The following is a 27,186-nucleotide window of genomic DNA, read 5'->3' on the forward strand; positions in this document are numbered from 1 at the left end:
TTAATTTCAATGGTTGGATAAATTATTATTGACATTTCTCTCCAGTCCGCTGGGTGGCGGTAAAGCTTCACCCAACGACATTTCCGCAGCTCCAGCCGCGTCATTCGTGTCTTTCATTAAGCAAAACAATGGAAGAGAGTACACGCGAAAACCGTCAAAAAACATTTACATGCCAGTTGTGCGATTTACGCTGCCCTTATACTTCCTACGGACAGAAACCACCAAACACCAGAGCCATTGTGTAAGTGAAAAAGGAAGCAGCGGACGGTGTGTGCTAGCTATGCTAACGTCGTCAGCTACTACCCACTATAATTTATTTAATCAGGTTGCTGGAGGAGTGCTATGTGACGAAAGACCCCTTCAGTCCAGATAAGGAGAAGTTTCTCGTTTTGGGTTCCAAGTGCAGCTTGTGTGGCGTCACCGTATGCGTTGGTTCGGTAAGATTTGTTGAAATATCATTTAAATGCTCCATGAACTTCCACTTGGTAGTCACGTGATGCAATGTGCTGCTGAGTGTGCATTAGTGCAAATAAATGTACTTTTTACACGCTTCACACTTTATTGACTGTGAGCTCCTGCATTGACTGTAAACACACGCGATCATTGATTCTCTCAACTGGCAGGATTGCAGTCTCTTCTACACCAAGAGGTTCTGCCTGCGCTGTGTCAACAAAAACCTGCAGCAGTTTCCCCGCCAGATCCGGACCGAGCTGGCCAAGAAGCCGCCGCAATAGGTTTACAGTTTTTTAACGTAAACATAACATGGGACACTTCAGCACCACCATTTTTTTGTTACTCTTATGCTTGAGAGTGAATTCTACTATTTTCTTTTTTTAAAAAGAACATTTCAACTCCTATTTATCACCTGTGAGCAGGTCACAAGATGTTATTGACCTTTAATACTGCAGGAACAGTTTGGTTTTTTTTTTTGTGACGCCTCTTATCTGCACTGATTGGATTTACCACGATTCAATCAAGTTGTTTACGAGCTGCTGAAATTGGATCAACCGGTACTTTGTCAGCTCGCCAGCACACAGATCAGCTGATGCTTGTGATAGTACTACGCGGCCCCTGCTAGCAATTTGCCTCGCAAGTCTTTACAGCACAGAAGATTACAGTTCTTCGGATCAATTATTAAACTGCTGTAAACAAAAGAGAAACTAAATTGTAGCTGCAATTACATTTTGGACTATATCCGTTCTCTTTATTGACATGTAAAATAAAATGTATTTTCTGATTAGATTACAAATCTCAGTAAATCTGCCCTCTTACGCCCCCTGGTGGCTGTTAGCAACATAGACGTGACCTTAGTTAGTTTAGTGGCGTTGCCGCGACGTCATAAAAAACTACAGTCGCTTGTTTCCTTTCAAACTTGGGGCAAATGACGTTTTATTTTCATCTCTTTAATCCATTCACGGATAAAGGAGCTGGGATGTATTTGGATTCTGCTTTAATTGGAGTGCTTTGTGGCCAAGACGCGACGGATTTTTTGGAGCCTTTTTATCCAAAAACAATATTTGGATACAAGGTAGGGAAAGAATCTTGAGATTGTGTTGATTTCATCCGGGTTTTAAAGCGTGCTGCTTTAAGAGCTTCTCGCTCCGTGGGCGGGTCAAAGCAAGCGCGTAAGCCAATGAGCGCGCTCGTCTGTTTAAATAGTCCCTTCATGTCAACTTGCCTTCTTCACTCACGGTTCACTCTTAACGCCATGTTGGCTCTTGCGACCTGACTTCTGCGTGTGCGCTTTGCAGAACTTGACAGGAGTGCTTTATAAATCTTTCGTGCCTTTTTTTGTGGATTTTTTTTTAAAGCTTTTTCTATTTTTTGCATGGCGCACTGGAGTACGCGCGTTGCATTGGCGTTGTGACATCGCAAGGAATATTAACGATATTAAGGAGATTTGTTGTTGTTGTCATATGTGCAAGAAAATGTCAGACGTGCGCCTTTCCAACGCCAGTCCGCCGCTGGAGAGGGTCGACGCGCGGCAGCAGGACCGCCTCCGACCCCGGGTGTGCAGGAACCTCTTCGGCAAACCTGACGAGGTCCATGCCAATTTGACGGCTACCCTGGAGGATGACACACGCAGGCTCGTGGACCACTACAATTTCGACCCGGACCAAGGTCCGCTCCCGGGTGGGGAATTTCAGTGGACGGTGGAGCGGGACGCTCCGGAGTTCTACTCCCGACCGCCGCACAGGAGGCGGGGGCCACTTGCGGAGGACTCCCGGGATTCGGCTCGAGGCCAAAACAGAGACTCTTCGAAGAAAAGAGCGTCGGATGCTGCAGGTGACAAAAAACAAGCACACGCCTTCTCCAAGCATCTTTTGCGGATTTCCTCCTTTTTGGCGAACTCGGTTTCTTTAAGGGGGGGGGGGGGCGTCGAGGACGTGCAACTCTGCACAGCGACACCCCCACCCTCCTAATCCTTCCTCATCCTCCTGACGACTCTTTCGCTCCCGCCAGGTCTGTCGAGCGAATGCACGACGAAGAGGTTGCATTCCGGGGAAGACGACGACTACGAGCCGCCCACGGGCGCTGGAGGTCGGACGGGGGAGGTCCAGTGAGAGGTCAGAGCGTGTCATTGAACGCACCACACCATGTCATTGATCTCATCATCTATCTATTATCAGACTGGAAAACATTTCTCATATCTCGCTTCTTCTTTTGCAGACATGGAGATCCCTCAGAAGAGCCCATAGGAAGGCAATCGAGGCTGCACAAGCACTGAAATATGTACACTATCGAGGTTTGGCTCTTATTAATATTATTTTATATTCTTAAATGGCCTCAGAAGCAGCAGACGATGTAGCAAGACATGTGCAAATTATTATCCTCCCCGACCCTCCCTTACGTTAGTGTTCTTACTACCTATGTATGTTTTTTTTTGTTTTTTAAACATGTAGCACATAAAAAGCATTCTGCTTTTCATACCTGTGTTTTTTAACATGTGTGAATTTTGACACGGGGGGGAATTGCAGTGCAATTTCCACCCTAAAAATATGTTTCTTGTACAAGTGGTCATTAATGTGTCATTATTATTCAGGTATTCCACTTTATGGAGGTAAATGCAGATTTCAACAAGTCAGGGTTGTATGGAAACTTCAATGTCTTTTGTTTCTTTTTTTATTACGGCTTTATGCGTGCCAGTGTTTTTAGCTTGTTACACTGGCAAGGTTCCATCTTAACTGGCCACAAAAGATAACGTTTACAAGGTCTCCTGATATGCCCCCTTTTATTTCATAATTATATATGTATACAATCAGGGTTTTGCCAAAGTGTGTGCCTTTTTTGCCTGAGCAATATTTGACCAAATTTTACAGTATTTGCCGATAATCCTAAAAAAGAAAAATGATGTCTGTATTTTGACCGGCTTATACTGCAGCCGTTTTGTTGAACTGTGGTGTCCAGATAAAAAATGTTTTTTGAAGAAAAAAAAAAAAATCACTGGGCTACTTATGCAAATATGTGAAATTCATGTGGAACATGTAATTGCACTAAAGTTTTTGTGTAATAGGCAGAAAAACAAAGTTGCACTGCCTCAGCAAGGGTGTTAACTCTGAAGTGTACCTGTGTGCCTTTTTATTTTTGAAAAACACTGAAAAATTATACTAACTTATTTATGGTTTTGTTCGTGCGGGTGTTTATAGGGCTTTTCCAAAGCGACTTTTTTTTTTTTTTTTTGTAAATATGTTCAAATCATTGTTTTTCAAAGATGAATAAACTGTTGAAAAACTGCTTTTAATGTATTATTTGTCTTTTCAAAGTCAATTTAGGAGGCCGAAATTCTTCTCGAGGCAATTTATAAGCATTCTAACCACTAATCAAAGCTCACTGATATGCTCCGGGAGCTTATTTGCATTACAGTGTAACCACACATGCACTTGGCAACAACTGCACGATAGTAAGTGAGCTCAAATGTCCCTCGGAAAAAAAAGAAGAAGAAAAAAAAAAATCCAGCACAGTCCTCGTGGGGACAGAAAAGCTGCAGTGAAGGCATGTGAGCTGAAGGAGGATTAAGAAGATTGGCGTGCCGAGCAGCCAATGAGAACGCAGAATAGAAGAGCAGACCACGCACCCAGCAGCCAATCAGGAGCCGGGGGCGGGACCTCGGTAAGGTACACGCTGTTCTTTTGATAAAACACTCACGTACTGCAATTAATTTTGTTGGCGCTTCACTTTTCATATTAGTGTGTCGTGGTTTATAAGTAAAAAATGTGTGCATGAGTTATTCCTGTAGTACCTCACTCGACTTGGGTGCCGAGCTCAATGCCGCGCCCTAAATTTGACTCTTTTGTTTTTTAACCTTTGCTAGCATAGCCTGTTAGCATCACTTCATTAGACGTTGCCGTCAAAAGTTACAAAAGTAAATAAAAACCAAAACAACCAACCCAAAAAAACATTCTAATCGTTGTTTTTTGTCACTTTAGGGCTGTTCTTTGCGTTTGACAGGCCAAACAATTCTACTCAAGAGCCAGAAGGTACGTAATTAACCTGTGTATCCAATTTAATTTTTTTGTATACCACAAAGATATTTTTTTTTTCAATTTAAAATATATATAATAACCCAATAATTGTTAAGAAATGCTCGTGCACCTTATCTGACCAAAAATCACTTTATCTAGTGATTTTTAGACTATGACATCACCACACCACTCCCATCTTTTTCCCTTTTTTTTTTTTCAGTCAACACTTTTATCTTTCGGCAATGTCAGGAAAAGCTTTCACATTAGCCGAGTTAATGTACGGTAATTGTTGCTCCAGATAACCAACAAGGGCCATAAACGCTGAAAGCTATGAATAGATATTCACCAGAAGGCCTATAAAACTATGAGCTCACTTCTTGGCCGTCTTTGCCGAAGAGGAAGGCAGTGTGCGGATATTCCCTCCGAATTTGTTTTCGTGTGGAAATACAACTTCCCCGAGAAAGCTGGTATTAATTAAGCCCTTCTTCTGCATCATTATTGCTTCGTGGTCACGCGATCGTTACAGCCGAGCTAAAAAGGGAACATTTGGCCAGATCTTTTTGCGGTGCAGGGTGTAAACAAACAAATGTGCTTGTGTGGGCGTGAACCAACAATATTTTAGCCTATTCAAATAGAATAGAGCGTACACGGATAGGTTAAAACAGAAATTGGGATTTTTCACGGAAACCAAACCTAAATACGAAAGCAGGTTAAAAACTTTCGCATCTTTACTGGTTGCAGTACCGGAATTGACCTGTGAGAGGCAGTGTAGGGGCAGTAGTAGAAGAAGAAATAGCATTCGAATTGGTTATCATTCAGTTTCAGGCCGATTAATTGAAAACCTACATCATGAGTAAACATTACAGGGCAAAGATTGTAGTTTATGGTTTTCATTAGGCCTGGAGAGACGAATATTTGCCGCTCGCACTAATAACCCCGGGCCACAACTTTTCCCCAAATGCGTGTTTGCACCCGTCGCCTGGAGATGCGTGTGTCACCCCAACAATAAATTAACCAAGTCGCAAAAAAAAAAAAAAAATGAAACTGGTTGATCTTTGTACAGTTGTACTCTAGATCCCCCCCCACCACCCCCACCTTAGTCAGCACGCTTAAATTCCCGTGACTAATGTTTGACCCGAGGGCAGACGGCCGGCTACAGGAAGTATCGGCGTTGGTGATGCGGTCACAACCAGGTCAAAGTGTCCGAGGAATATTTTTGCATTTTATATTTTTAATTCCATTTGACATGTTTGTATATTTTGTGAGTTAATTCCTAGTGTTGATTGTTGCCAAGTTTGTCAACAAAAGTGTGAGCTAAATGTCAAGAGCCATGTGATTGCCATATTCCGAACACGCCAGAGGGCTGATTTCGAGGATGGCTTGATTTTTTTTGTTTTTTTTCTCATCCACTAGCTCCACACACACAAATACGCTAGTGTTTGTTTTTGTTTTGTTTTTCTCAAAAAATGGGCCCAGATGGCCATCGAAACTGCCCGCCACGTGCATCGAAAAGCATGACTTCATTTTATGATCGCTGCTCATTATTGCGATAAGCGCTATCGTGTTATAAAGTATCTTAGTCGATTATTAACTTTGTTTCAATTCAAATGACAGATGGGGGAGGAAGTGCGGCGGAGCATAGAGAATTAAATCTCATCCAGTCACTGTCAAGGTCATTCCAAACAATCAATTGAACCGTTTAAACGTGTCGCTGTGGAAACGATCAATTGGATTTCAACGTGGTGTGCTTGCGCGCGCGTGTGCCACCATCTCATTTGTGCAGACGGCGCCCTAGTGCGATAAAACCGGAGGGCCGTCATTATCAGTTCCACAGTCCCACTTTAGACGCGCAGACAGATTTCACGCCGCGGTCATGGCCTTCGAAACGCCAGCGTGTACGCTAATCTCCCCGCCGCTAACCAAAACACACTCCAGAACAAATGACCTGCTTGTGATTACGTTTCACTGTCACTGTACAACCCCAGCTCGGTAAAATATTGGCTATTAATGGTGGTCCAGTTTCCGGTGACGTTATTTTTCCCACGTCACTTATTGCTAATCCCATAAATAAATAGATAAATAAATAAATAAATAAATAAATAAATAAATAAATGTCATTTTTGAACCACTAGCCAACCACTTTGTTATAAACAAAATATTTATCCAGTGTCGCCTGTTACTAGGCGGATTCCATAGGGCACAATGATACCTGCCCCAGCGTTCTAAAAAAAGTTAGCAGCAAACAGAAAACCAGAGACCAAGGGAGCTCCCAAGTTGATTATGAGCTCAACAATTCACACACTGCTCAAGAGCCCGTGTCAAACCAGGGCCCTGACTTTGGCCCGAGTCCAGTTTTCCAGTTTCTCTTTTAATCACCTCGCGCGTCTTATCTGGCGGCTGTTATGCAAAACACTTTGAGTTACAGAAAGCGAATTAAGGTCAACGCAAATAAGGACGCTAAGCTGATTTCTATCTTTATGTCATTTGCCTCGGTTCCTGCCAAACGTATTGAAAGAAAGGAATGTTTTCCACACGTAGACGCCACATGTGGCTGATACGTGCGAGCCCTCCTCAATGCATTCCAAAACATTTCACATAAATCTATGTGCGATTTTGTGCGTGAAAAAAAAAAAAAAGCAGTAGGCGGCCTTGTGGCTGTATTTGTAATATTACTGTGACTGGCTGCACTACCAAACATTTGCTCACTAATCTTTGTTTGTTAGATTGACGCGAAAAAATGACTTAAGATTTCCATGAAACTTAAAATGGTGGAAAATTTGAAATTCCTGCGAGGATTTTAAGTCATTGAGAAGTCATTATGTAACCGTCCCCCCCGTCTTGAAGTAAAATTGGTACGGTCCTATTATCTAATTGTATCCAGAACTATAGCCAAACAAAAGAATCGACATGTTTGGAATTTTGAGAACCAGACAAAAACCTTGTTGACTTTCATCCCGTCGAGCTCAACAAGCATTATATGCAAAACACATCTCAGGAAGTGATTTATGCGACTAACGACCAAACTGGTCCAACCAGCCATTCAGCGGCGGCGAAACTGTTTCCCCTCAAAAGAGAGAAGAAAAAAATGGGCAGACACAGGTGCATTGGCGCTACAACGCAGTACATTTCCAGACCTTTTCATTCGAGCCACGCGTACTGTAAGTAAGCGTGTGTGTAATGATGAGGGTGTGTGTTTGTCGAGATGGGTGTGTTCACTTATGAGTTTAATGTGTTTCAAACAAAGACAAAACAGCGTTAACACGTTTGCACGACAGTGAATGCATTATAGCAAGCCTGCAAAGAAAAAAAAAACCATGTGGCCCACACTGGTTCCTAAGTCAGCAAAACGGGAAGGCGTCAGTATAAATCAGCATTCAGTCGAGCCAAAAAAAAAAAAAAAAAAAAGGCTCTAATCTTAACTCATTAATGATAATAACACACTTCTGGAGGCTATTTCTGGCCAACTGCGGTTGAAATTGGACATTTTTAGCTCGCTCTGCGTTCCTTTTTTTTTTTTTTTGGTCCTCCCCCCTCTTTCCAGTTTAGGAAGGAAAATAGATGCGAGCCAAGAGACCTCAGACCACAGCACAAAACGATGTCAGGCGTATTTAAAAAAAAAAAAAAAAAGGCCAGAAATCACCTAAGTACAGGGCGCTCCCCCTTTCCAGTTGTATGTGTGCGTAACACATGTCGAGAGGTGCATCATGATGTAAAGTGACCTTTTAATCACTTTCATAATGGTCAGATGAATAAATAGATACTTAGCATTGATTCAAGCAAACTCTTAATTCAATAATGCGGCAACTATAGCCAAATAACTCAATTTGTTATAATTACTCGGCCCGTATTTACCACTGAAGCGAGCTGGCTATAGCTAGTATGGTCGAGTGTCGCGATAGCTAGCTAACTAGCTTAATGTACTGTTCCACCAAAGTTATCTAATACTCCGCATAAAAGTGTAATAAAGGAACCAATTAACCAATGTTATTGTAAAAGCTTTATCCGGTTGAGTACCAAGACTGCACTTGAGTTTGACGTGTTTGTAATGTGATCACGGTGACGTTTGTCACACATGAACAACACCCAGTCGGTAAACCGTCACATTCTTGCCTCGGTGACACACGCCAAACAGCCGCAAGTGACATCTCGCCGACCATCACACTTCTTGAAAAAAAATAAAAATAATAATAAAATAATAAAAATGATAAGATAAGAAGCTTTTATTGTCATTGTATGACCCCGTCATCAGTCAACGTGCTAAATTATGATTTGATTATCTTTTCAAGGGGAAATTCCAAGATGAAGACAGAAAGAGAAAGGAAATAATTGAAGTGGCAGGAATAACGTGACAGACATGAAACTCCTGCACGGTGAGTGTAATTCAAAAGTATTTTCCGACGTGGGCAAGGGCGCGGTGACATTTTTTTCTTTGTGATTTATATTTTAGCCATACCCTTGTCAGCTGATGCACCCTCAGGAAAATATCTCTGGCAAGACTTCAACAGCCACACAAGGTTCCTAACCTTCACTTTCTTTTTTTAGAATGTATGACAATGGTTCTAGAAAGGAGCCTTGTGGTACGCCACAACAACAATTATGCCCATTTATAACATAATATCACCGTTCACTCAAGTTTATTATTTATTAGCTTCAATGCTCACATGGATACGTGATCATTTCCCCGAGGTCATATTCAGGCAGCAGATGTTTTCATGGCCTCTTTTAGGTTATTAATACTCCTATCACAGGTCTTTGTTGCTTTTTTAAATATATTTCTAGAAGATCCTGAGGCAGGATCTCTTCTTGACTACAAACTGTACTTTGTGTTCCTGGGCTAAAAATAAGAATTATCATAAAAACACAAAGAGACGACTTGAGTTTCTGTGGGACTTTTTTTTTTTTTTTTACAGCTATGTGTACAAATAAACAAACACGCTGTCATAGCTACTGAAGGCAGCCATTTAGAAAAAAAAGATAGTAGCAGCTCCATACGTGCGAAAGAACTCGTAGCTGAGGTCACGGCACACACGTGTGTGGCCATCCCCCGTTTTGTGTACATACGTGAGTAAAAAGGGAGGATTAGAGGGCGAGCGCCACGGCTCGAGCCATCTTAGCCCGGCTCGGCTCGAGCCAGTGGCAATAAACGGCTCGCCTACGTAAGGCCTTTTGTTGAGCCGTGGCGTGCGAGCGGGCTTATGTACTCAATCACGCCTAAACGCCGCTGACACGCACTTTGAACGTCACGCAAAATCCACAAATATGTTCCCCAGGAGGGCCCGCTTCACACTGTTTTGATTCCGCCGCCAGTGTGGGCCCAGCACCTGCTGCGCAAAGCGAACGTCAACAAAAAGAGGGAATTCGACGCATTTTTTTTTTTGCACGCTCTGTTTGTTTTCCGTCAGTGCTCGAGGCTATAATTAGGGAAAATAATATTTGGCCGTACAACACAAAGGGGGCTTTTTTTTGTATTGTCCAAAATGCGGCAAAAAACTATTTTTGTCTGATACCCAAATTTTAGTGGCACTAATGATTAAACCTGTTTTCCACTTTTGCCAAGACACGTTTGCATTTGAGCGCCCCGGGCAATCGGGGAGGCCTCGTTTTTTTTTTTTTTTTCACCGAGCAGCAGGCAGCACACGCGACTTCCACTCGTCCATTAATGCCTCGGGATCAGCAACAGGTGGTTCGCATATTCCCGCCAAGGCTTTTTTTTCCCCCCCCGACGCCGGAGAAAAAAAAATACGGCTGACTCGGGATAACATTCTATAAGATTATATGTGACGCCTCGTCCATCGCGTCGCTCGTCTGCGATCAAGCGTGACAATCTGGACACGCTCGCAATCCGTGCCATCGATTGAATCTCCAAACGCGAGATATTCGACGGGTGTTATGTCTGCGCCTGGCCAAGCGTAGCGTTCACGTCATGTGTCTGGAAATGAGGAACAGGTAAAAAAAAAAAAAAAAAAGTCAAACGGCACAAGAAATCCTTGTGAATGGGGCCTACAGATGAGGAGTTTGTTTGTTGCCACTAGATCACGAGTTTAAAAATGAGCGAGCTTCCAGGCAGAAGAACACTTAATGTACTCTTTGCAGGCTGAACATGTGGTGTGAAGTCATCCCCAGTTCCCATCGTCAATTCATCTTGGTCAAGATGTTCCCTAGGAAGATTTTGGGCCCCCCCCCCAAAAAATGGATCTTGCTTTCACTAAGCAACAATTTTGACCATTTACAGATTCAGCCCACCAAAACACATCGGAATGTGAGCGGACCTACAAAAAAAAAAAGTCTCAGGACGCCATGCCCACCGAAACACAGAAGCGGCCATCTTGGGTATTTCCCGAAAAATCAATCATTTTGCATTCATGATTTTCCCAGTATCAAATTCATGTTTGCATTCAGGTGCGCTACAAACGAGCCTTTATGGCGTCCCCTAACTCTTAAATGATTAACTGCGAGCGACGGCTAACGAGCCACTGCCAAAATAATGCTAGGTATGTTTTGGCAGCGCCATTAAATGAAACCGTTCAACTCTCACGTACGTCGTTTTATTGCAAAGGTAAACATCGGGAAGGCCGTACATCAAGCCGCAGGTGTTGAATAATACCCGAAGCGAAGGTGAACGAGTTTGCGAGCTTTTCATTAAAACACGGAAAAGAAGCGTTAGCCCGCGGGTCACACGAGGGTAGCGGAATTCTGCTAGCCTGGACCTTGTTGCTTCTGGGAGCCCTTCAAAGCGAGTGAAGTCATGCCAGAAACACACAGAACCAGCTCATCTGCTTTATTAAGACATGACATCATCCATTCGTCTCCTCAAAATGCGAAAGAAAGAAGTTTGCTCATTTGGGATTTTCAACTTTTGGCCTCCCCCGTCGGTTCGGAGATTCGCGGCCGTGTTCTGACCTCGGGAAATCAAACAGACTAGTGATGTGGAGGCAGCGGCTGAGAACGAGCCCAGTGCTTTAGTTGGAGGCACACCAAAAAAACGCCGAGTCGGGAAAACAGGGGCAAGCTGCTGTGCAGACGCTTCACATTTGATCCACCCAGTAAGCGCACGCAGATCCTGACACAGAACAGACATGTGGAACTCGGCAAAATGGACGTTGAGATGATTTGTGCTGACTGGACTTATTTCAGAAATAAAAAAAAAGACTAATATTTTAGTTGGGGGGGGGGTAAAATAAAATAGCCACACCCGCCATTTTGTTTTGAAGAGGCCATTTTGGCTGATTTTCAAAGCTGCTCTTTTAGGGATCTGTAAAAACAAAAATTGGTAGCCTTATCTATCATGTGAAGACCCACCAAAAAGTCCCATGACCCCCGGATTCGGCCATTTTGGTTCAGACCGTTCATTTGGCTGTTTCAGTAAAGCCATTTCAATTTGCTGTCGATTGATTTGAATTGAATTGTTGAATTTGAAATGTATAGAATGTTCCAATGGAACTTTCCCAAACCCCCGTCCACATTTGCCGCTGATGGCTCTCCAAACACCCCATAAAACCATTTTTGTGCCAATCCCAACGTTCCCTTCCTTCAAGAAAAGGTGTTTTACGTGGGATAATGTGATCACAGGACAAACCTTTGCAGTAAAGTCCATAATTGGTCACAGGTTTCCATGTGTGCCGAGCAGCTGATGAGTGGAAATGTCAAGAGCATAATGTGTGCCGCTTGTGTGTTTCCTGCCTCGCTGCTCCCTTTTCCTCCTCGCTACTCTACCCTCCTTTTCCTGCTTACTGGCAACGAGTCAACGGGCCCTCACGTGAGCTCGCCCGTCCTCCGCTGGCTTTGCGTGGGCTCGTGGAAGACACCGCCCTGTCTGGGTCGCCATTGGCCCGAGACTCCCGCCTCGCCTCGAGTGGCTGACCAGGCGTAGCGTGTCTGGGACAAAAACACGGGGCGACTTGCCAACTGCTGTTCCTGAGGGGAGGAGCACTGATTAGAGACATAGGATGGATTTTTTTTTTTTTGCAGTTTAGAACAATTCCAAGGTGTTGTACGTTTTTTTTTCTTTCGTCATATTAAATAGGATTTCCCATGTGGCAAGTGCAACCTTCGTTACCATGACGACCAGTAGAAAAATTAATTGTAGTTGTAATTAATTTTCACTCGAGTCTCAGCTTCTAGTTGTTGTTTTTTTTTACCCAAAGACATTCAAATGTTTTTCTGTTTTCATACCAATCACTACTAAGAAATGTTCTCTATTTTTTAGGAATTCTAAAGGTCATTTTTGTCCGGCCTGAGGACGTGATGTTACCAGATAGCACGCGAAGGGGATTTTTCAACATTCCTCGCAACGGTTTACGTGAGTACGTTACACACACAAACCTCTTTGCGCACTCATTAATGTGATGAAAGGGGGTGAAAAAAAAGCCAAGGGGTCAAAGGTCAGACGACCCATCTGCTGGAATGACAGCTTTATCTCAAAAGTGAAAAGGAGAGCAAAGGAGTGCCAGAAGATGTCATCTCGTCGAATGCGGATGAAAAATCCAGATGTCACCCAGCGTGCGTTGTGGTCGTCTGCCGCCGTTTCATTTCTACTTCCCTAGTGGAAATGATGCGTCATAAAACGCACGGAGAAGCAAGACGAGACGCTTTTCCACCATTCCGCCAATGACTCACTTAGCACAGCCGAGCCCCTCTTGACGTCCTCCTTACCCTTTTGTTCTCATCAGACACCGACAAATAAATACGCTCTCGCCACGGGGCCCCCTTTTCATCGTGTCAGCGGGTTCAAACGTCTGCAATGTGACCACGTTTGACCTCTGACCCCACCGGCCGGGCCCTGTGATCTCTCGGTTCAGATGTGAAACTGCCACTTTATTGTCTGAATCCTTGGCTGTAGAAGATGTCAACTATATAAAAAACAAATTAATCCAAATTAAATAAATAAACCTAAAAATGATAGCAATTTTTAAAAATAATTTATTTTGTTAATAAATGATATTATTATCGTATATATAAATAGCATCGATCCCTGATATGCACTTACGTTTTAGTTTCTTTTTCGTTATTAATTTGCCTGGCAAAACATCCACGCAGAAGAACCGGCGCGTCATTTCCATGAACAAACAAAGGAGCCATGCCAACACATGCGCCACACGTGAGAGTGGGCCCCGCCCGCCGCCGTGTTAGCAGTTTTGCATGGCGAGCCGCGACAACGGCGCAGATAGGCGGCTCGATAACCGCTGTGCCGAGCGGCAAAACCGCGTCGGGGGCGGTGAAACCACTCTTGAGGTCTGAATAATGAGGAACTATAACTGCCAGAGTCCGCCGCCACACCCCCTCAAAAGATTTGGATTCTTCATAAGGAAAATATCGCTATACTGATATAATGAAATACAATTAAAATGAAAATATTTTTTTTGCACAGGTGTGCATCGATGTCTCCACTCCTTTCAAGTCATCAGTACGCCACTAATACTGCCGTTCTACGCAAGGGAGTCCGAACATGGCGGTGAGTTCTGCCATCTAGTGGCGAACACTGCTATTACAACTTAGAACTGTTTCTGTCAGCCGTTAATCGAGAGCCACTCGGCGTGAGGGCAATTGCGCCATGTCGATGACTCGATAGTTCTGACCGGTGGGGGCGGAATAGTCGGATTAGTGTGTCAGGGCCCAACACACACACACATGCTCAAGCTTATTATTAAAAGTGGGTGTATGATAGACATGTGGTGAAAGCCATGCAGCGTTGAGGGAGGGAAAGAAGAAGAAGAAGAAGAAGGATGTCAAGGTCAGTGGGTTCCTCCACGCTCCACTTTACCACAGAATCCCTCCTCTTCCCCCTTCCCCTCCTCCTCCTCTTTGCCTTACCACACACCAACGGTCTGACTCTCAACGTGGACGGCTTATGAAATTTGCCACATCGCCCCCGAGATGCAAACCAAACGGCGTCTTTCAGCCATCGTCTCAGCAGGCCGTGCTGTGAGCGGCCTGCTTGCGGCGTACTTGCTGACATATAGGCTCACTTATTTTTTTTTCCATGCTGGTTGGAGAGGAACATAAATTTAAAATGTATTTATACATTTAATTATAAATTGTGCTATTACATCAAAAAAATATATATATACATAAATCAAATGTAAATTATTATTATGTGAGTATTTGGATTTAGAAGTGGAAAAAAAAATCAGCCCACAGAAAATAAATACAAGTAATTTCTGAAGAATATATGTTGTCTTAAGTCGACAAACTTGTTGTTGTATCGCATCTCCAACGAGATACTTTCGACACCCACGGTGACCTTTTCGTATGCAAATGTCACGTGCGGCTTGTGCAAAATTCATGCAAAAAAAAAATAAAAACGCGTGTTCATCTGATTCGAATATAAACGCTCAAATCATCCAACTAAAATCGACACTCTTGTGTGCCGGAACAATTTGCTATCCATGAGACTGAAGCATATGATTAAACGATGCTTTGTGACCCCGAGTTCTTTCCCTAACTGAGATGATTTGGAGATAAGCTACGCTATAAGTTAGCAATTTCACACCCCAGGGATAATTCTTTGTCTTGCGGTCCAGCTACAAGTCGGATTCTGTCTCTTCGATTTACTGCCGAGAACCATGTGGCATTCGCTGACCTCTATATGCACCGTATGTCATCGAAAAAAAAGGTGTCTGTCACTCCTCAGAAATCATTTTCTTGTTATCCTCACATTGAATTTGAATTCAAGAAATCCATTTCGGTCCAGATGGACGCCACGGGATGAGTCAGTTGGCGCAATGGCCAAAGTGCGAATGATTATTGCTCCAAAAAAAACCCAGAGAGAAACAATAGTCCAGATGTTTTTTTTTTTTTTTGAGACAAATTCAACTGTATTATATCTCGAGTTGGTAACTTTGCGCAGCTTCTCCCATCGTGCCTGCAAGGAGGAGCCAATCCTCATGTCCAAAACAACACTCAGGCCTACTCCAGAGCACTTGGATGAGCTTTTGCCTCTGGCGCAGTCACCAGTACAATAATCTGGCCGCCGTCCAAAAACAATATTTGTCAGTGTAGCCCTGTTCCAGGGCTTTTTTTTTTTTTTTTTTTTGCACATTCTGCAGCCTGGGAACAAAACGGTTTAAGGTTTCAACCTGAAGGAGTCCTCCCCTCCCACTTTTTGCTCTCGTGTTTTTAATCACTCAAATGGTTTTGATCAGGCTGCCAAAAAAATTGATATATATGATTTTTTAGATCTTTTTCACCCAAAGAGTTTCTAGTCCACGCTTTTGTGAAAAACAAATTCAAAGTTATAGTTGAGTCATTACAAAGTCAGTATGGCGCTAGTTGAGTCCAAAGCTGGACGGGAACACGACACATGAGGAGTGCTGTTCCGGGACGGAGTCCAGGATGTCAGCCGTCGGCGGCATCCTTCGTATTTCACCCAGGAATGTCTCGGTTTTTAAGGCCAAGGTGCTGATTGCTCCAAAAAAAGGCTGGCATGCGAGGTATGCGGCGACATACTCTCGCTCATTGAAAAATATTTACTGGCATAACCAGTTTGTAATATCAATCACCATTTTTTTTGTGTGTGTTTGGTGGATAACACCTGAAATGATCTACGTGTGAAATTGAAAGGTTTTTTTTTTTTTTTGGTATCGTTCTTTTATCAGTACTATTATTGTGTTTACGTCAAAACAATCGTCAGTCATTTTGATTGTCGCCGCCAAAACAAAATGGCTGAATTCATTCGATCCCGCTGAAATGTACCTGCTTTCAAGTCCAGAATGCTCAGGTCTGGATACACCGATACGTAATCCCCGTTGACGGGAAAGCCAGACGTTTACTTGGAGGTAGCCCGGCCGAGCGACCGGGAGCCGAGGACAAAGTCTGTATTTGTTCAAGCGTATCGTACAGGCGCACGTTTCTCAATGAGTCCGAGTGATGGATGATTTTCGGAATCGCAAATACCCCCCCCTCCCTCCCTCCTCCTCCTCTCTTGAAGAGTCCAATCGGATTCCACAGACGCCTGCCTCACTTCCCAGGAATTCTATGCTCGGCTTTTGTAGCTTGTTGCAGTTTATTCAAACAGCCTTTTCCCTTAGCGACTTTCTCGGTACGCTTTTTTTTTTTTTTTTTTTTTTACTCTTTGGACGTGACAAGAGTAGATGAGCCATCCAAGTGAGGATCTGCACAAATTGATAGCATGTGCATGAGAGGGTAATGCGACACTGAGCTAGCGGACAACCCAAACACAGGCCACCTGCTGCGGTTTTTGCGAGAGAGAGCGTCGTCGATCCAGACGGCCTTTGGGATAATGACGGTTCAAATGAGGCCACGTTGGCTAGCGGCCATGGACCAGTCTGATAGCCACAGTTGAAAACGGGGGAATTTTGCCCTAAGCAGCTGCAGAACTAGATGGCTTTAAGGTACATTGACTTTGTAAATACCGTAATTTTAGGACTATAAGTCGCACCGGAGTATAAGTCGCACCAGCCATAAAATGCCCAAAAAAGTGAAAAAAAACAACATATATATGTATATAAATCGCTCCTGAGAATAAGTCGCCCCCCACCCCCCCCCACCCAAACTATGAAAAGAAACGCGACTTATAGTCCGAAAATTACGGTACTCGTTTTGCGGTATTCGGTGCGACAGCTAAAAAAAAAAACCCTGACTTAAAACAATCGAGTATCATTTAATTTGTATTTCTTTTATTTGAGGACGCAGTTTGCGACACAGATAACAGCAGGCCGCTTCCTCGTTTCCCACATTTGTCATCACGCTCTGGTGACCTCATGTGAGCGACGTGACTCAACCACAAAGCACATGATGTCGCGAAAGTCCAAATAGTCCAAAGAGGGCAAAACGTATTCTTGCAGATGTCAGTGTTGTCTATTTATAGCCCATGCAGAGGTTTTGGCACGAGGATCAGTTTTCTCGATCGAGCCGAGATCTGGAAATGTCTTTACCAGAATCGCGCGCATTTTCTCCGATGGATTCGCCATGTGCTTCCCTTCCCAAACCGCGGCTTTGTGTAAATCACCAAGGGGTGGGGGGTGGGGGGGGTAGCCATTGATCGCGGTTACGTGACAGCACGGTGGCACTAAAAACGGACTCGGTGCCATCTGCAGTCGGTTCCATCGGAAAAAGTTGAACTTTCCAGACCGACGGTGGTTCGGATATGGAGGAGCACAAATCATAGTGAGGCGACCGAGATGGAAAATGACGAGCGCACCAAAAAACACGGAAATATTGCGATCCAGATGTGGACCAAGCGGTCTCGCTTCTAAACATGTTGGGGTTTTGATTAAGTCGTTTTTGCAGAAGCGTTAAGAACTGCAGTTGAGTTGAATCCTTTTTGGAGCGCTTTTATTTATTTCCTTGTTTTTCGGTAGTTCTTTTTTGACCAATCGAATCATCGTAACAATTGTCTGTCCCGTTCTCCCGCTAACAAATCATTTTAACATTCTATCGTATAATTTGTTGGCTCGAGGCCACGTCAACAAATCCAAGCGTTTGCGATCCGACAGCCTTTGTGACAGCTCCGCGGCAAAACAAACAACCGCCAGCAGATAAGGCGACGATTACGCACAATGATGGATGACCGAGTCGACATCTTGACGACAAATTGCAAGTGGCGCATCGCCAACTGAGCGCTTTGTTAAAAACACCGCACTTAGTCGTCCAAATGAGTTTTTAAGCGGGGCCGCTCTCGACTGTTCTTGACTAGATCACATTTCCAGGCAGAATTTTTGCAGATGGTGGAGAGAGAGAGAAAGAGAGAGAGAGAGAGAAAAAAAAAAGATTGTTGTCGACCGACCGGCAGTCTTCATGTTGACGTTGGCCAGCGAGCGGCTCGGCAAAGAAAAAGGAAGAAGGAGGAAAACTTCGGGCCGGGCTTGTAAACGTGCCCGCACTCAAGCGTTCAATTTAATAAACCCCGCGCTCGCTCGGAATGAAATGTTACCCGGCTCGTAATTTAACTACGAGGAGGCTCGCTTTTGTTGAGACATTCATATGGGGAGTGAAGAGAAATAAATTTCAATTACTCTTTTTTTTTTTTTTTGGGGCCTTGAGAAAACAAAACTAGTAGAAACCCACCTCGTGCATATTTTTTAATCGCGTATAATTGATCCAAATTAGGTACCCGATGCAAAGAGCAAATCATAGAAAGCATTTAAATGCGTTCAAAGGAACTTTTGAGAACACACACAAAGCACAAAAAGGGGAGAGATGAGTTTATGTACCAATGGCGCGGACCACCCTGGAACTGGGCTGACAAAGACTCCCCACAACTTGGAGTGCAAGAGTGCGTGTCCACTCTCGAGGCTACACACACACACATGCACACACACTCCTAAGATGCTGGGAGAGACTTGTCAACGGTGTGGGATGAGAATTGTTTGCCCGTTTGCTTAAAGTTTGGCGGGATGGGGGGGGGCGGGGTGGTTAATATTTTGAGCCTCTGGTGTAATAGCAACGTGGAAATACACATGCAGCTGCAGACCACAAGGAGACAGTCGGGAGTCCGGAGTGACGCAGCCTCATCAAGTCTGCAAAATCCACGTGTGTGGCCCGAGCCGGACTCGTCATCCTCCTTTTCATCTCCGTTTTTTGTTTTTTTATTTTTAATACTATGAAAGGAGGGCAAACATAGACCTGTGTTTTTTAATAATTAAAATTAGCTGTCTTTAATATCTGTCTAGAAATTAAATATAAAGATTTTAATAGTTTGTGTATCATGATTTGATATTGCAATTTATTCATTGTGCTGTTTCTTCTCACTTGCCCATCGTGGCCACCAGGGGGCGGTATATTACAGTCACGCAAATGAAGAAGAATAGTACGTTTTCTATTACTGCTGGTATAGTCAGAACTACTCCAATAAGATCTTGTGCTCTTTGTCATTAAGGGTGTAAGGAAAAACTATTTGAATTGGTAATTTCTTTTTTTTTTTTTTTGATTAACTTTCACTTCAGTCCTCCCTTTCATTTCCTGATTTTGGGCAAAAGTATCCCCGAGCATTCACGGGTAATTTCTGTGCGAATTACAATTGCCAGAATTCCCAAATGGGCTTTGATGGCCATCGGAAATGACTCAGGCACGCAGCTGGACGTTGCACCTGCAGCCAGAACAACAAGCAGCCATGCGTGACGTTTTCCAAATAACACCGTTTGCGTGTGCCGTTGGGTTTTTAATACTCCGAGCGACCTCGAATAATATATACAAAATCTCATATTACACAAGGGATATTAGCGTAATAGACACAAATGTTCACTCAGGTTGTTTGATTGATGGGCATGGCGAAGGTTTTAAAAAGTACGAAGGAAAATGACATCCACTTTCCGTTGTGACTGATGACAAGTGACGCCGGGTTACCGCACCTTCCCCAAAGCGCGCCGTGCTCCATAAATCATGTAATTAGTACAAGGCCACCTCGGGGGAGCCTCAAATGTGGTTCTCAAACTTGAAAATGAGGTCAATAAATCCCTCGAGAGAAGTCATGTCAAGTCGGTGGTTGACTTTTAATGGGCTGTGAAGTTTGCTTGATACTTTACATACAGTGCTGTCGAAGTTTGCCCCCCCCTCCCCCTTCCTGATTTTTATCACACTCAAAAGACAGACAGAACTCTGCTCTCAGTTCTAAGAGTGTCCACAACTTATTTTCTAGCCAATTTGATTAAAACCATCAACTCAAATACAACGGTGACAGTAGGAGGGTGATGCTTTGCGACTTCAGGACCTGGACGACTTTTACATTTCCCTTTGTTGACTGTGTGAGACACTAAAACTGGTATAAAAACGACCCCCCCCCCCCCTCCCCCCGAGAGGAAGATAAGCATTCTCCCGCTTAGTGAGTAAAAACATGTGACACACGTGTGGAGCAGGATATTCTGCAAAGAAGTTGCAAAGCTCCGGGGGGGTGGGGGGGGGGGGGTTCAACCCTCACTGACTGGAATTGATTTAAACCATAATTACCTCCGCAATAACGCGACCGTCGGTTTGATCTGAAGCCCAGGTGTATAGCGGAAAAGCTGTCTGGGACCGTTTTGAGTTATGGCACCTGGCCACAAGTGACCCCCACCACCACCAGAACCCCAGCGAGCAATCTGTCAGCAGCTGTCAGTTCTCTTTCTCTCTCTCTCTCTCTCTCTTTGCCCTCTTGATGAAATCGGCCTGTGGCGTCACCGCTTTACCACCTGGGGGAGCAGATGGAGCCATGACTTATGATTTCTTAACCACTGACAGATTTACTCGATTTTACTAAGCTGTTTATACAGATATAAAATGTGGTGTTCCGCAAGGTTCTATTATGGGTCCCCTCGTATTCTCTAAATACATACAGTATTCTCATTTTCTGATGGCCTTTTTTTTTTCCTGGTTCATTAACCTATTTAATCTGCATGTGCATTGAGTTTGCAGCCCATTTGTGTTTATGCATCAACATATGTCCATCGGGGGCGACGGTTGGATGCGACGGTACACCAGCCCCCGAGGCTTTCTCAGGCCGACACAATACGCTACTATGTTCTTTTCTCCGCACCTGTGTTATGCTTACACGGCGACAAAAGATGTGCTTTTCCTCTTTGCGGCCAGTTTTATTCCCATGACTCACATGACAAGAATAGTGTTTGCGGCCACCGACTCTTTGTGACTACGAGGCCTCAGTGCCTTTTAACACACAAACACAGCAGTTGTGTGGTTTGTGGATGTGTGGCATGCGGAGCAGTCATCGGGTACATTTGGCACGTGAATGCTGAATGAGCACATCTTCTTTTTTTTTTGGGGTTGCTTTTTAACAAGCCGCGTTTCTGACTCAGGAAAACTTTTGCTGTGGCTGAGAATAAACATATCTTTCTTTTCACATTGAAACAATGTTTAATATGAGCCATTTGACATATTTCGATAAGACAACTTGATGTGGGTCAAATTGACCCAGGGGCGTCTTTACTCATTCCGGGAAACAAGTATAAGGAAAGAAAATAATGACATATAAATAATGTTTATTGGGATTACTTTTCCCATTTCAGACATTTTTTAAGCCGGGTCAAATGGACCCAGGACCATTTCTGCCATTCCTCAGAAACGTGCAGGTGTACCTAAAGATTGGACCAGTGAGTGTTGGCGTTAAACTGTGCTGCTCGTACCCAATCACAAAAACCTTACTGCTGCCTCCTAGTGGATGCAGCTGGATATTATGACTCATTTTTTTGGAAGTGCTTTGAGTCTTTCCTGGGTCTTTATTTCTTCGACAGAAATTTCATTCTGTTTCCTGTGGGGGAGAAGAAAAAAAATCACGTTAGACTTGGATAGGATGCAACCGTGCTTCAGCGTCAGAATTGACATCTCTGAAGCTAAAAATAGTAAATATCCTCACCTAAACCTTTGAGAAACCTATTAACCCTGCGGTGTTCACTCTCGTGGATGGTGTCTAGATATTCATGCACCCTCATTTCAAAAAGCCCTGAGGAAACATTGAAAAAGTGAATCTCTGTTTATTGTACCATACTGCAAAATCCCATAAAAAAACAAAACCCACTATCGTTACCTCTCAGGCTAGGTCCGTGAAGCTCCCTCTCTTGGATGAACCAGCAAAACATCTGCGTCTCCATAAAGACCTCCAGGAAGCGCCTCGTGGTCTTGGATGGGACGGCCTTCCGGAAAGCCTCCCGCTGGAAGGAGCAAGGAAGCGGCGGCGTGGTGGAGACCTCGCCCTCCCGTTCGTTGAAGAAGAAGAGGGGATAGTGGCCTACCAGCTCCACGAAGAACCGAACAAAGGCCTCGGACACAACGGTGCTCAGGTGGTCTGTAAAGTGAGTCGCGACTATCTCAGCAATTATCCAACAATAATATAAAGACAGAAGAAAATGTGGTGTTCCCCAAGGCTCTACTGTTGGTCCCCTCAAGTTCTCTAAATTCTCATAAAGAATATTTTTTCCATGAGTATTACCATTGATGGTGTCACCTCCACCAGCAAGCTCTTTTCTCCTCTCCAAAACATTCTCCAGAGCGGACTGAAGCTTAGAAGGCAGGATGGAGTCTTCGTCATCCATCTTAAAAAGAGGCCAAAAGTACTTCAGGGTCTCTACATTGCAAGCTTTCATAAAGAACTCACCTGTTTTAGAAATCGACTTTTCCCTAGATCCACCACCAGAACCTGCGCAGTGACAAATCGGCATCATTTGAGGGACTTTTTAGTTTGTGAAATCTTGGCTGACCTCTTCAAGGGGGAGCTCGGTGAGCTGAGGCAAGGAACCGGACAGCAGGCCCACGATGAAAGGGGTGGGGGTGCACACGATGTCCAGCATGGCAGAGGGGAGCACGGGGATGTAGGTGTGCTGCCACACAAACGGGTAGAGAAGCGCCACTACCGCATGGCAGCACTGGGACAGGGTACTGGACATACAGTTTAATTCTATCTTCTGCCATCTAGTGGTGAAGTAGTATATTCTGCCCAAACCTGAGTTTATCAGCAGTAAAGATGACCCTGCGTTCCAGAAGCAGAGAAGCAAACACCCTGAGGAGCAGCCGCAAACTCAGGCAGGAAAAAAGACACTCAAAGTCCACGTGCTCCAAATGCGAGTCGGACGGCCGACACAGTTCCATTACCTACCAGGGGCGGAAAAATAAACAAAATTAATCTAAAAACTTTTTTTTTTCTACAGACCACATTGTACCTCCGTGCCCGAGCCGGGAAGGAAAGTCTTGACTGTGATGGTCCTGCCCGGAGCTGGAAACTGGGCCTCCATGATGGCTCTCATGAACGGCTGCACCAGAGCGGGAGACAGAGCTCTTCGCCTTTCCACCTCATCCAGCACCTACGGTACAATGGTCACACACATCACCACAACCGACTCACAAATGGAAGGAAAAAGATTTTTGCGTCAAGAACCTTGGAGAATAATTTAAAACAGCCGAGACGGCTGACGATGCAGTAGACCTCTGGCAGACGTTTTCCTCGACCAGTAGGCTGCAACCAACACAGACAATATATATATATATGTCACAAATAATCATGAAGTAAGACACAATGGTTGCGAATCAGCGCTCGACACAATGCATGCAAACATGCCGTACACACTTTCCCAGACACACACTTCCTGTTTTCCCACGGGCATGCCAGCATTTTTGGCACAGTTATTTATTCAGCCGTGATGGTCGGTATTTGCTCGCTTCCTGTTCGCTGGTAGCTCTTCTTTATTTTTTTTTCTCAAATGTTATTTACCAGTAAACGGCGGCAGTATCCGAACCTTCTGCTCCCATCCTCTCCAGTTAATACGAAGGAGAACGTCTCACTGAGGGGAGGACGAGTTGTGTTAAATACACAAATAGAGTTGTGTTTGGTATGTTATGACTGCACAGTTTAAAAATAGACATTGCTAATGACTGGATAATCCAAGGGTCAACCAGGGGTCACATATGGACCACTTGGTTCTATATTCTGAATTCTGATTAAATCACTCATGTAAGTGAGGGTCACATTAAGTAAAATTATAGTAGATTCAGGATTCAGAGAACTTGAGGGGGTCAATGATAGAACCTTGTGGAACACCATAGAGTTTTGTTGTTGCTTTGTTTTTCACAAAATTGGTTCATTCAAATGTTTTTATGATTTTGGTTGAGTGTTGATTTACTGTAAATATTCAAATAAAATTTATCTGTAGAAAAAAAATTACATTAAAAAATTTACAAGCAATTACGCAATCAATTAATTTTATGAATATTACAGTGTAAATGAAGATTAATTAAGAATGAAAGAAAAAAAAGTAAATTGTAAATAAATATATTTGACATGACCTCACCTTGGGTAGCTGTCTGCCGGCTCCCAATCGTTCATATCTGGGAAACAAAATTTGGGAATAACCTTGAGCTGATTCTCCGTGTCCTTCAAGAATTTAAAGTTTCGTTCCAGCTGCAACAAAACAACATCAAAATGTCATTATCGGCTGCAATCAAATCTGGATCAAACCATTTCTGACCTTTGGGGGGAACTGCTGTGTTACTTCAGGGACATAATGGCCGCCCACTTTGGCTTTCTGTAGCGACACAACTAAGAAGTACTCCAAAAGCTGCCGGTGGTGATTATTATCCAAGTTTCTGGATTTGGTATTGTTGTTCTGGCTCGGGGGGCTCAGTATGGACTGCACCGAGACCAGCCTCTTTTGGTGGGCTGCGTCGGAACCAAAGAGTCCATGAGGGAAAAACTTGCAAAGCCCTTCAGAGAACTTCCCTACCTTTAGCTCGCTCTTCAAATTCACTCTCAGAATCGCTGTTTTCGTCTGTTACTGTGAATAAAAAAAAAATCTGTCAGTTCTTTTGACCATATTAAAGTTCTATAGAACTGAACAGTCCAAAAATGATCACCTCTCCCTGAGCTGGTTTCAGCATAATGATAAATCCTCCGTAGGTGTTTTTTCCCGATCCGAGCCTCAAAGATACCGTTGATCCGCAGCACCACCTTAAAAAATATATTTTTAAAATTCCAATCAAATCAATTATTTCACTAAACGTACCGTTGGAATCCTGCGGTAGGTCCGGCTGTAGGGGTCCGACGAGGTGTCAGTCGGGGTTGACGGGGGGCTGAGCTGGGACGGGGAAACCACACCGCTGTTCTGCTGGTTCCCCCGACGCAGGTCCAACAGCTTAAAACTCCTGGCGGAATTCTGCCTGAAGAATCCGGGCCTTGATGCCTGGGGAGAAGGACTCTCAGTGGGAAACCACGACTCCGCCGTCCCCCTTATTGATTAAGATCCGATGAGATATTGTAACCTTGCTTGTGTCAGCGCCTGGAGAAGAAGGTAAAGATGACTGCTGGGAGCATTGACTCTCTAACTCGATATCCTCGTATGGGTTCTCTCTCTCTGGGAGAAGACGAATTGAAATCAAAATGGGTCACATTTCATTTTCATTGTGCCGTTACCAAGTATGTCTTCATAGTGATGCTCCAGAGTCAGTAAATGTCGTGAAGCCGGAATGTCACGCTCAAGTCTTCTCCTGTGGGAATGAAAATGAATGAAGAACAATAGCAGAGAACTCCAGGGGGGGGCAATAATAGACCCTTGCGGAACACCGCAGCTTTGAGTTCAAATAAATTGAAGCAAATGTTCATTTTTATTCATAAAAGACGCCGGTTTTACCTGTCGTGGTAGTTTTCTCGTCCCCTGTCAGCACCAGGCAAAGGTCTTGAGGCAGTTTTGGGCAGTGGAGGGAGGTTACGTTGCCCTTTTGTAGCGGGGTGCTGGAAGGTGCGCTTGGGTTTGGGGAGGGGGTTAACAGGGGGGGACCCCGACTCTGCGTACAAACTGTCTTTCCTCTTCCCCTCCCCTTGTTTGTCCTTGTTCGGCGGGCTGAAGTAGTTCCCAAGCTCCGGCGGGGTCTTCCCGTGATTGGAACCCATGGCGTCCAGCTTCTTAAAAAGCGTAAACACTGCCCTGGTATCTTCATTGAATGTTTTTTTCTCTAACTGGTCTTTTGTGACATATTGGGGCTCAATCTGCTCTTCTCTCTTCAAACTCGGAGAGGAGGACTTGGAAGGTTCTTTTCCCTCCCAAAGAGAGATCTTGGCCTTGATGGTGCCGGGGAGCTTGTTGCCCGTCGAAAAACTGCTGCCATCGCTTCGATGGTCCATCGTTAGCTTCAGCCCTTCTCTCACGCTAATGACAACCCTGATTTGATCTAAACACATTAGGAAACAAAAACATGTCATCCTGTAATCTCAAAAGTCTGCACACCCCAGCTTGAATAGAACAGTCACGCTCTAGAAATAAATGTGAGCATATTCTGCCGATAAAACGCTTAACAGACTTCTAAGAGTCGTCCTGAACTCCCCGATGAGTCACTTGAGAGCGTCCCTTTCCCGCAACGGTGGGAAAATGGAGCCTGAGAGGCCTACGAACCCCCGAGTGTTTTCCTCTCATCGGTCTTTGCAAAATAAACACATAGTTGGACTCTGGCCCGTTTCAGCAAACTATTATGTTTTAATAAATAAACCAGAGGAAATGGGAAGCCCTAATTGGAGAAACGTTGTGCTCCTGAATGGATTCGTTGGCGACCGCAAGGCAAACGTGGCTTTTATTTCCCAAACTTGAGGTATTGAGGCGTTTATTGTTCAGGATTCGGATTTTTTCTTCTGCTTTTCCGCATTTACTGATTTCGATCTTATACCGTATGTCTTAAATATGCAGTTTTTCTTTTACTACCGTGGGAATAATATTTCTTTCTGTTTTTAGGGCGCTATCCTAATGGTGAAGAATATTTTAAGGCAAACACAAAGCACACGCAATTGACATCAAATTCAAAATGATAGGTTTTGGACTTACCTGCTGGTTTAATAAGACAAGAGGACTGGATGCTCCGTCGAAAGAATCCATCACTGAGACTTGTGGACAGTTGCAATCTCGCTCCATTCATTTGCTCCACGACATCCTTCGTCTCTCTCCACAGAGCCTGAACTCTCTCTCGCTCGCTTTCTCTGGGGAGGTTGCACACGTGACTTTCTTGATATGCTTTTTCCCAATTCAGGCATTTGATTTCAAATATAGTTTTTTTGTTTTTACATTCGTTGATAGGCATGTATTTGCAAACGTAACAAATTAGGCTGATATAATTTTTAGCATCCTATATTGAAACTCTTATAAATGTACACTTTCTTTTAGCACGAGTACTTCAACTTAGTTGCAGTCTGAATACTGAGTGAATACTTTTATCACTTCTGCAGTGAAAATTTTGAGATTTATTGTGCTGTAATTCAACCCCTGGCCCGCAGAGGGCGGTAGCTCCTCAGTCAAGCGTAAACCCG

General features: G+C 44.0%; 3 protein-coding genes across 4 annotated transcripts; 2 read left to right on the forward strand and 1 right to left on the reverse strand.

Annotated features, from left to right (window-relative positions):
* The first annotated feature begins 61 nt into the window (after positions 1-61).
* On the forward strand, positions 62-1,240 carry cdpf1 (cysteine rich DPF motif domain containing 1). The gene is made up of 3 exons (XM_061268866.1): positions 62-241; positions 326-437; positions 624-1,240. The coding sequence occupies exons 1-3, from the start codon at positions 129-131 to the stop codon at positions 732-734; spliced, it is 336 nt and encodes a 111-aa protein (XP_061124850.1). The 5' UTR covers positions 62-128; the 3' UTR covers positions 735-1,240.
* On the forward strand, positions 624-3,735 carry cdkn1ba (cyclin dependent kinase inhibitor 1Ba). 2 transcript variants are annotated; one of them, XM_061268865.1, is made up of 4 exons: positions 624-734; positions 1,926-2,286; positions 2,464-2,567; positions 2,671-3,735. In XM_061268865.1, exons 2-3 carry the CDS (start codon positions 1,929-1,931, stop codon positions 2,562-2,564), a joined length of 459 nt encoding a protein of 152 aa, XP_061124849.1. In that variant the 5' UTR covers positions 624-734; positions 1,926-1,928; the 3' UTR covers positions 2,565-2,567; positions 2,671-3,735. The 2 variants fall into 2 exon arrangements, with proteins under 2 accessions (XP_061124849.1, XP_061124848.1); XM_061268864.1 differs by lacking the exon at positions 624-734 and having other exon boundaries at positions 1,535-2,286.
* Positions 3,736-20,965: 17,230 nt separating this feature from the next.
* Positions 20,966-26,960, reverse strand: LOC133145386 (DENN domain-containing protein 2A-like). Its single transcript, XM_061268854.1, has 19 exons — positions 26,708-26,960; positions 25,526-26,063; positions 25,309-25,382; positions 25,158-25,249; positions 24,902-25,078; positions 24,753-24,846; positions 24,623-24,673; positions 24,368-24,558; positions 24,191-24,300; positions 23,614-23,683; positions 23,281-23,358; positions 23,066-23,206; positions 22,849-22,997; positions 22,607-22,784; positions 22,504-22,545; positions 22,339-22,441; positions 21,937-22,194; positions 21,766-21,852; positions 20,966-21,660 (listed from the first exon to the last, which is right to left on the reverse strand). The coding sequence occupies exons 1-19, from the start codon at positions 26,958-26,960 to the stop codon at positions 21,629-21,631; spliced, it is 2,718 nt and encodes a 905-aa protein (XP_061124838.1). The 3' UTR covers positions 20,966-21,628.
* Between the last annotated feature and the right edge of the window lie 226 nt (positions 26,961-27,186).

This window comes from Syngnathus typhle, linkage group LG21 (genome assembly GCF_033458585.1).
Source record: "Syngnathus typhle isolate RoL2023-S1 ecotype Sweden linkage group LG21, RoL_Styp_1.0, whole genome shotgun sequence".
NCBI lineage: Eukaryota > Metazoa > Chordata > Actinopteri > Syngnathiformes > Syngnathidae > Syngnathus > Syngnathus typhle.

Excerpts from the sequence above, each read along its gene's own strand:
- LOC133145386 (XM_061268854.1), bottom strand. The coding sequence starts at position 26,960 with ATGCCTATCAACGAATGTAAAAACAAAAAAACTATATTTGAAATCAAA. Across the intron at positions 24,301-24,367 it reads CACAGCAGTTCCCCCCAAAG|CTGGAACGAAACTTTAAATT; the intron begins GTCAGAAATGGT and ends GTTTTGTTGCAG. Across the intron at positions 22,998-23,065 it reads TTCCCGGCTCGGGCACGGAG|GTAATGGAACTGTGTCGGCC; the intron begins GTACAATGTGGT and ends CGCCCCTGGTAG.
- cdpf1 (XM_061268866.1), top strand. The coding sequence starts at position 129 with ATGGAAGAGAGTACACGCGAAAACCGTCAAAAAACATTTACATGCCAG. Across the intron at positions 242-325 it reads CCAAACACCAGAGCCATTGT|GTTGCTGGAGGAGTGCTATG; the intron begins GTAAGTGAAAAA and ends TTATTTAATCAG. Across the intron at positions 438-623 it reads TCACCGTATGCGTTGGTTCG|GATTGCAGTCTCTTCTACAC; the intron begins GTAAGATTTGTT and ends CTCAACTGGCAG.
- cdkn1ba (XM_061268864.1), top strand. The coding sequence starts at position 1,917 with ATGTGCAAGAAAATGTCAGACGTGCGCCTTTCCAACGCCAGTCCGCCG. Across the intron at positions 2,287-2,463 it reads AAGAGCGTCGGATGCTGCAG|GTCTGTCGAGCGAATGCACG; the intron begins GTGACAAAAAAC and ends CGCTCCCGCCAG.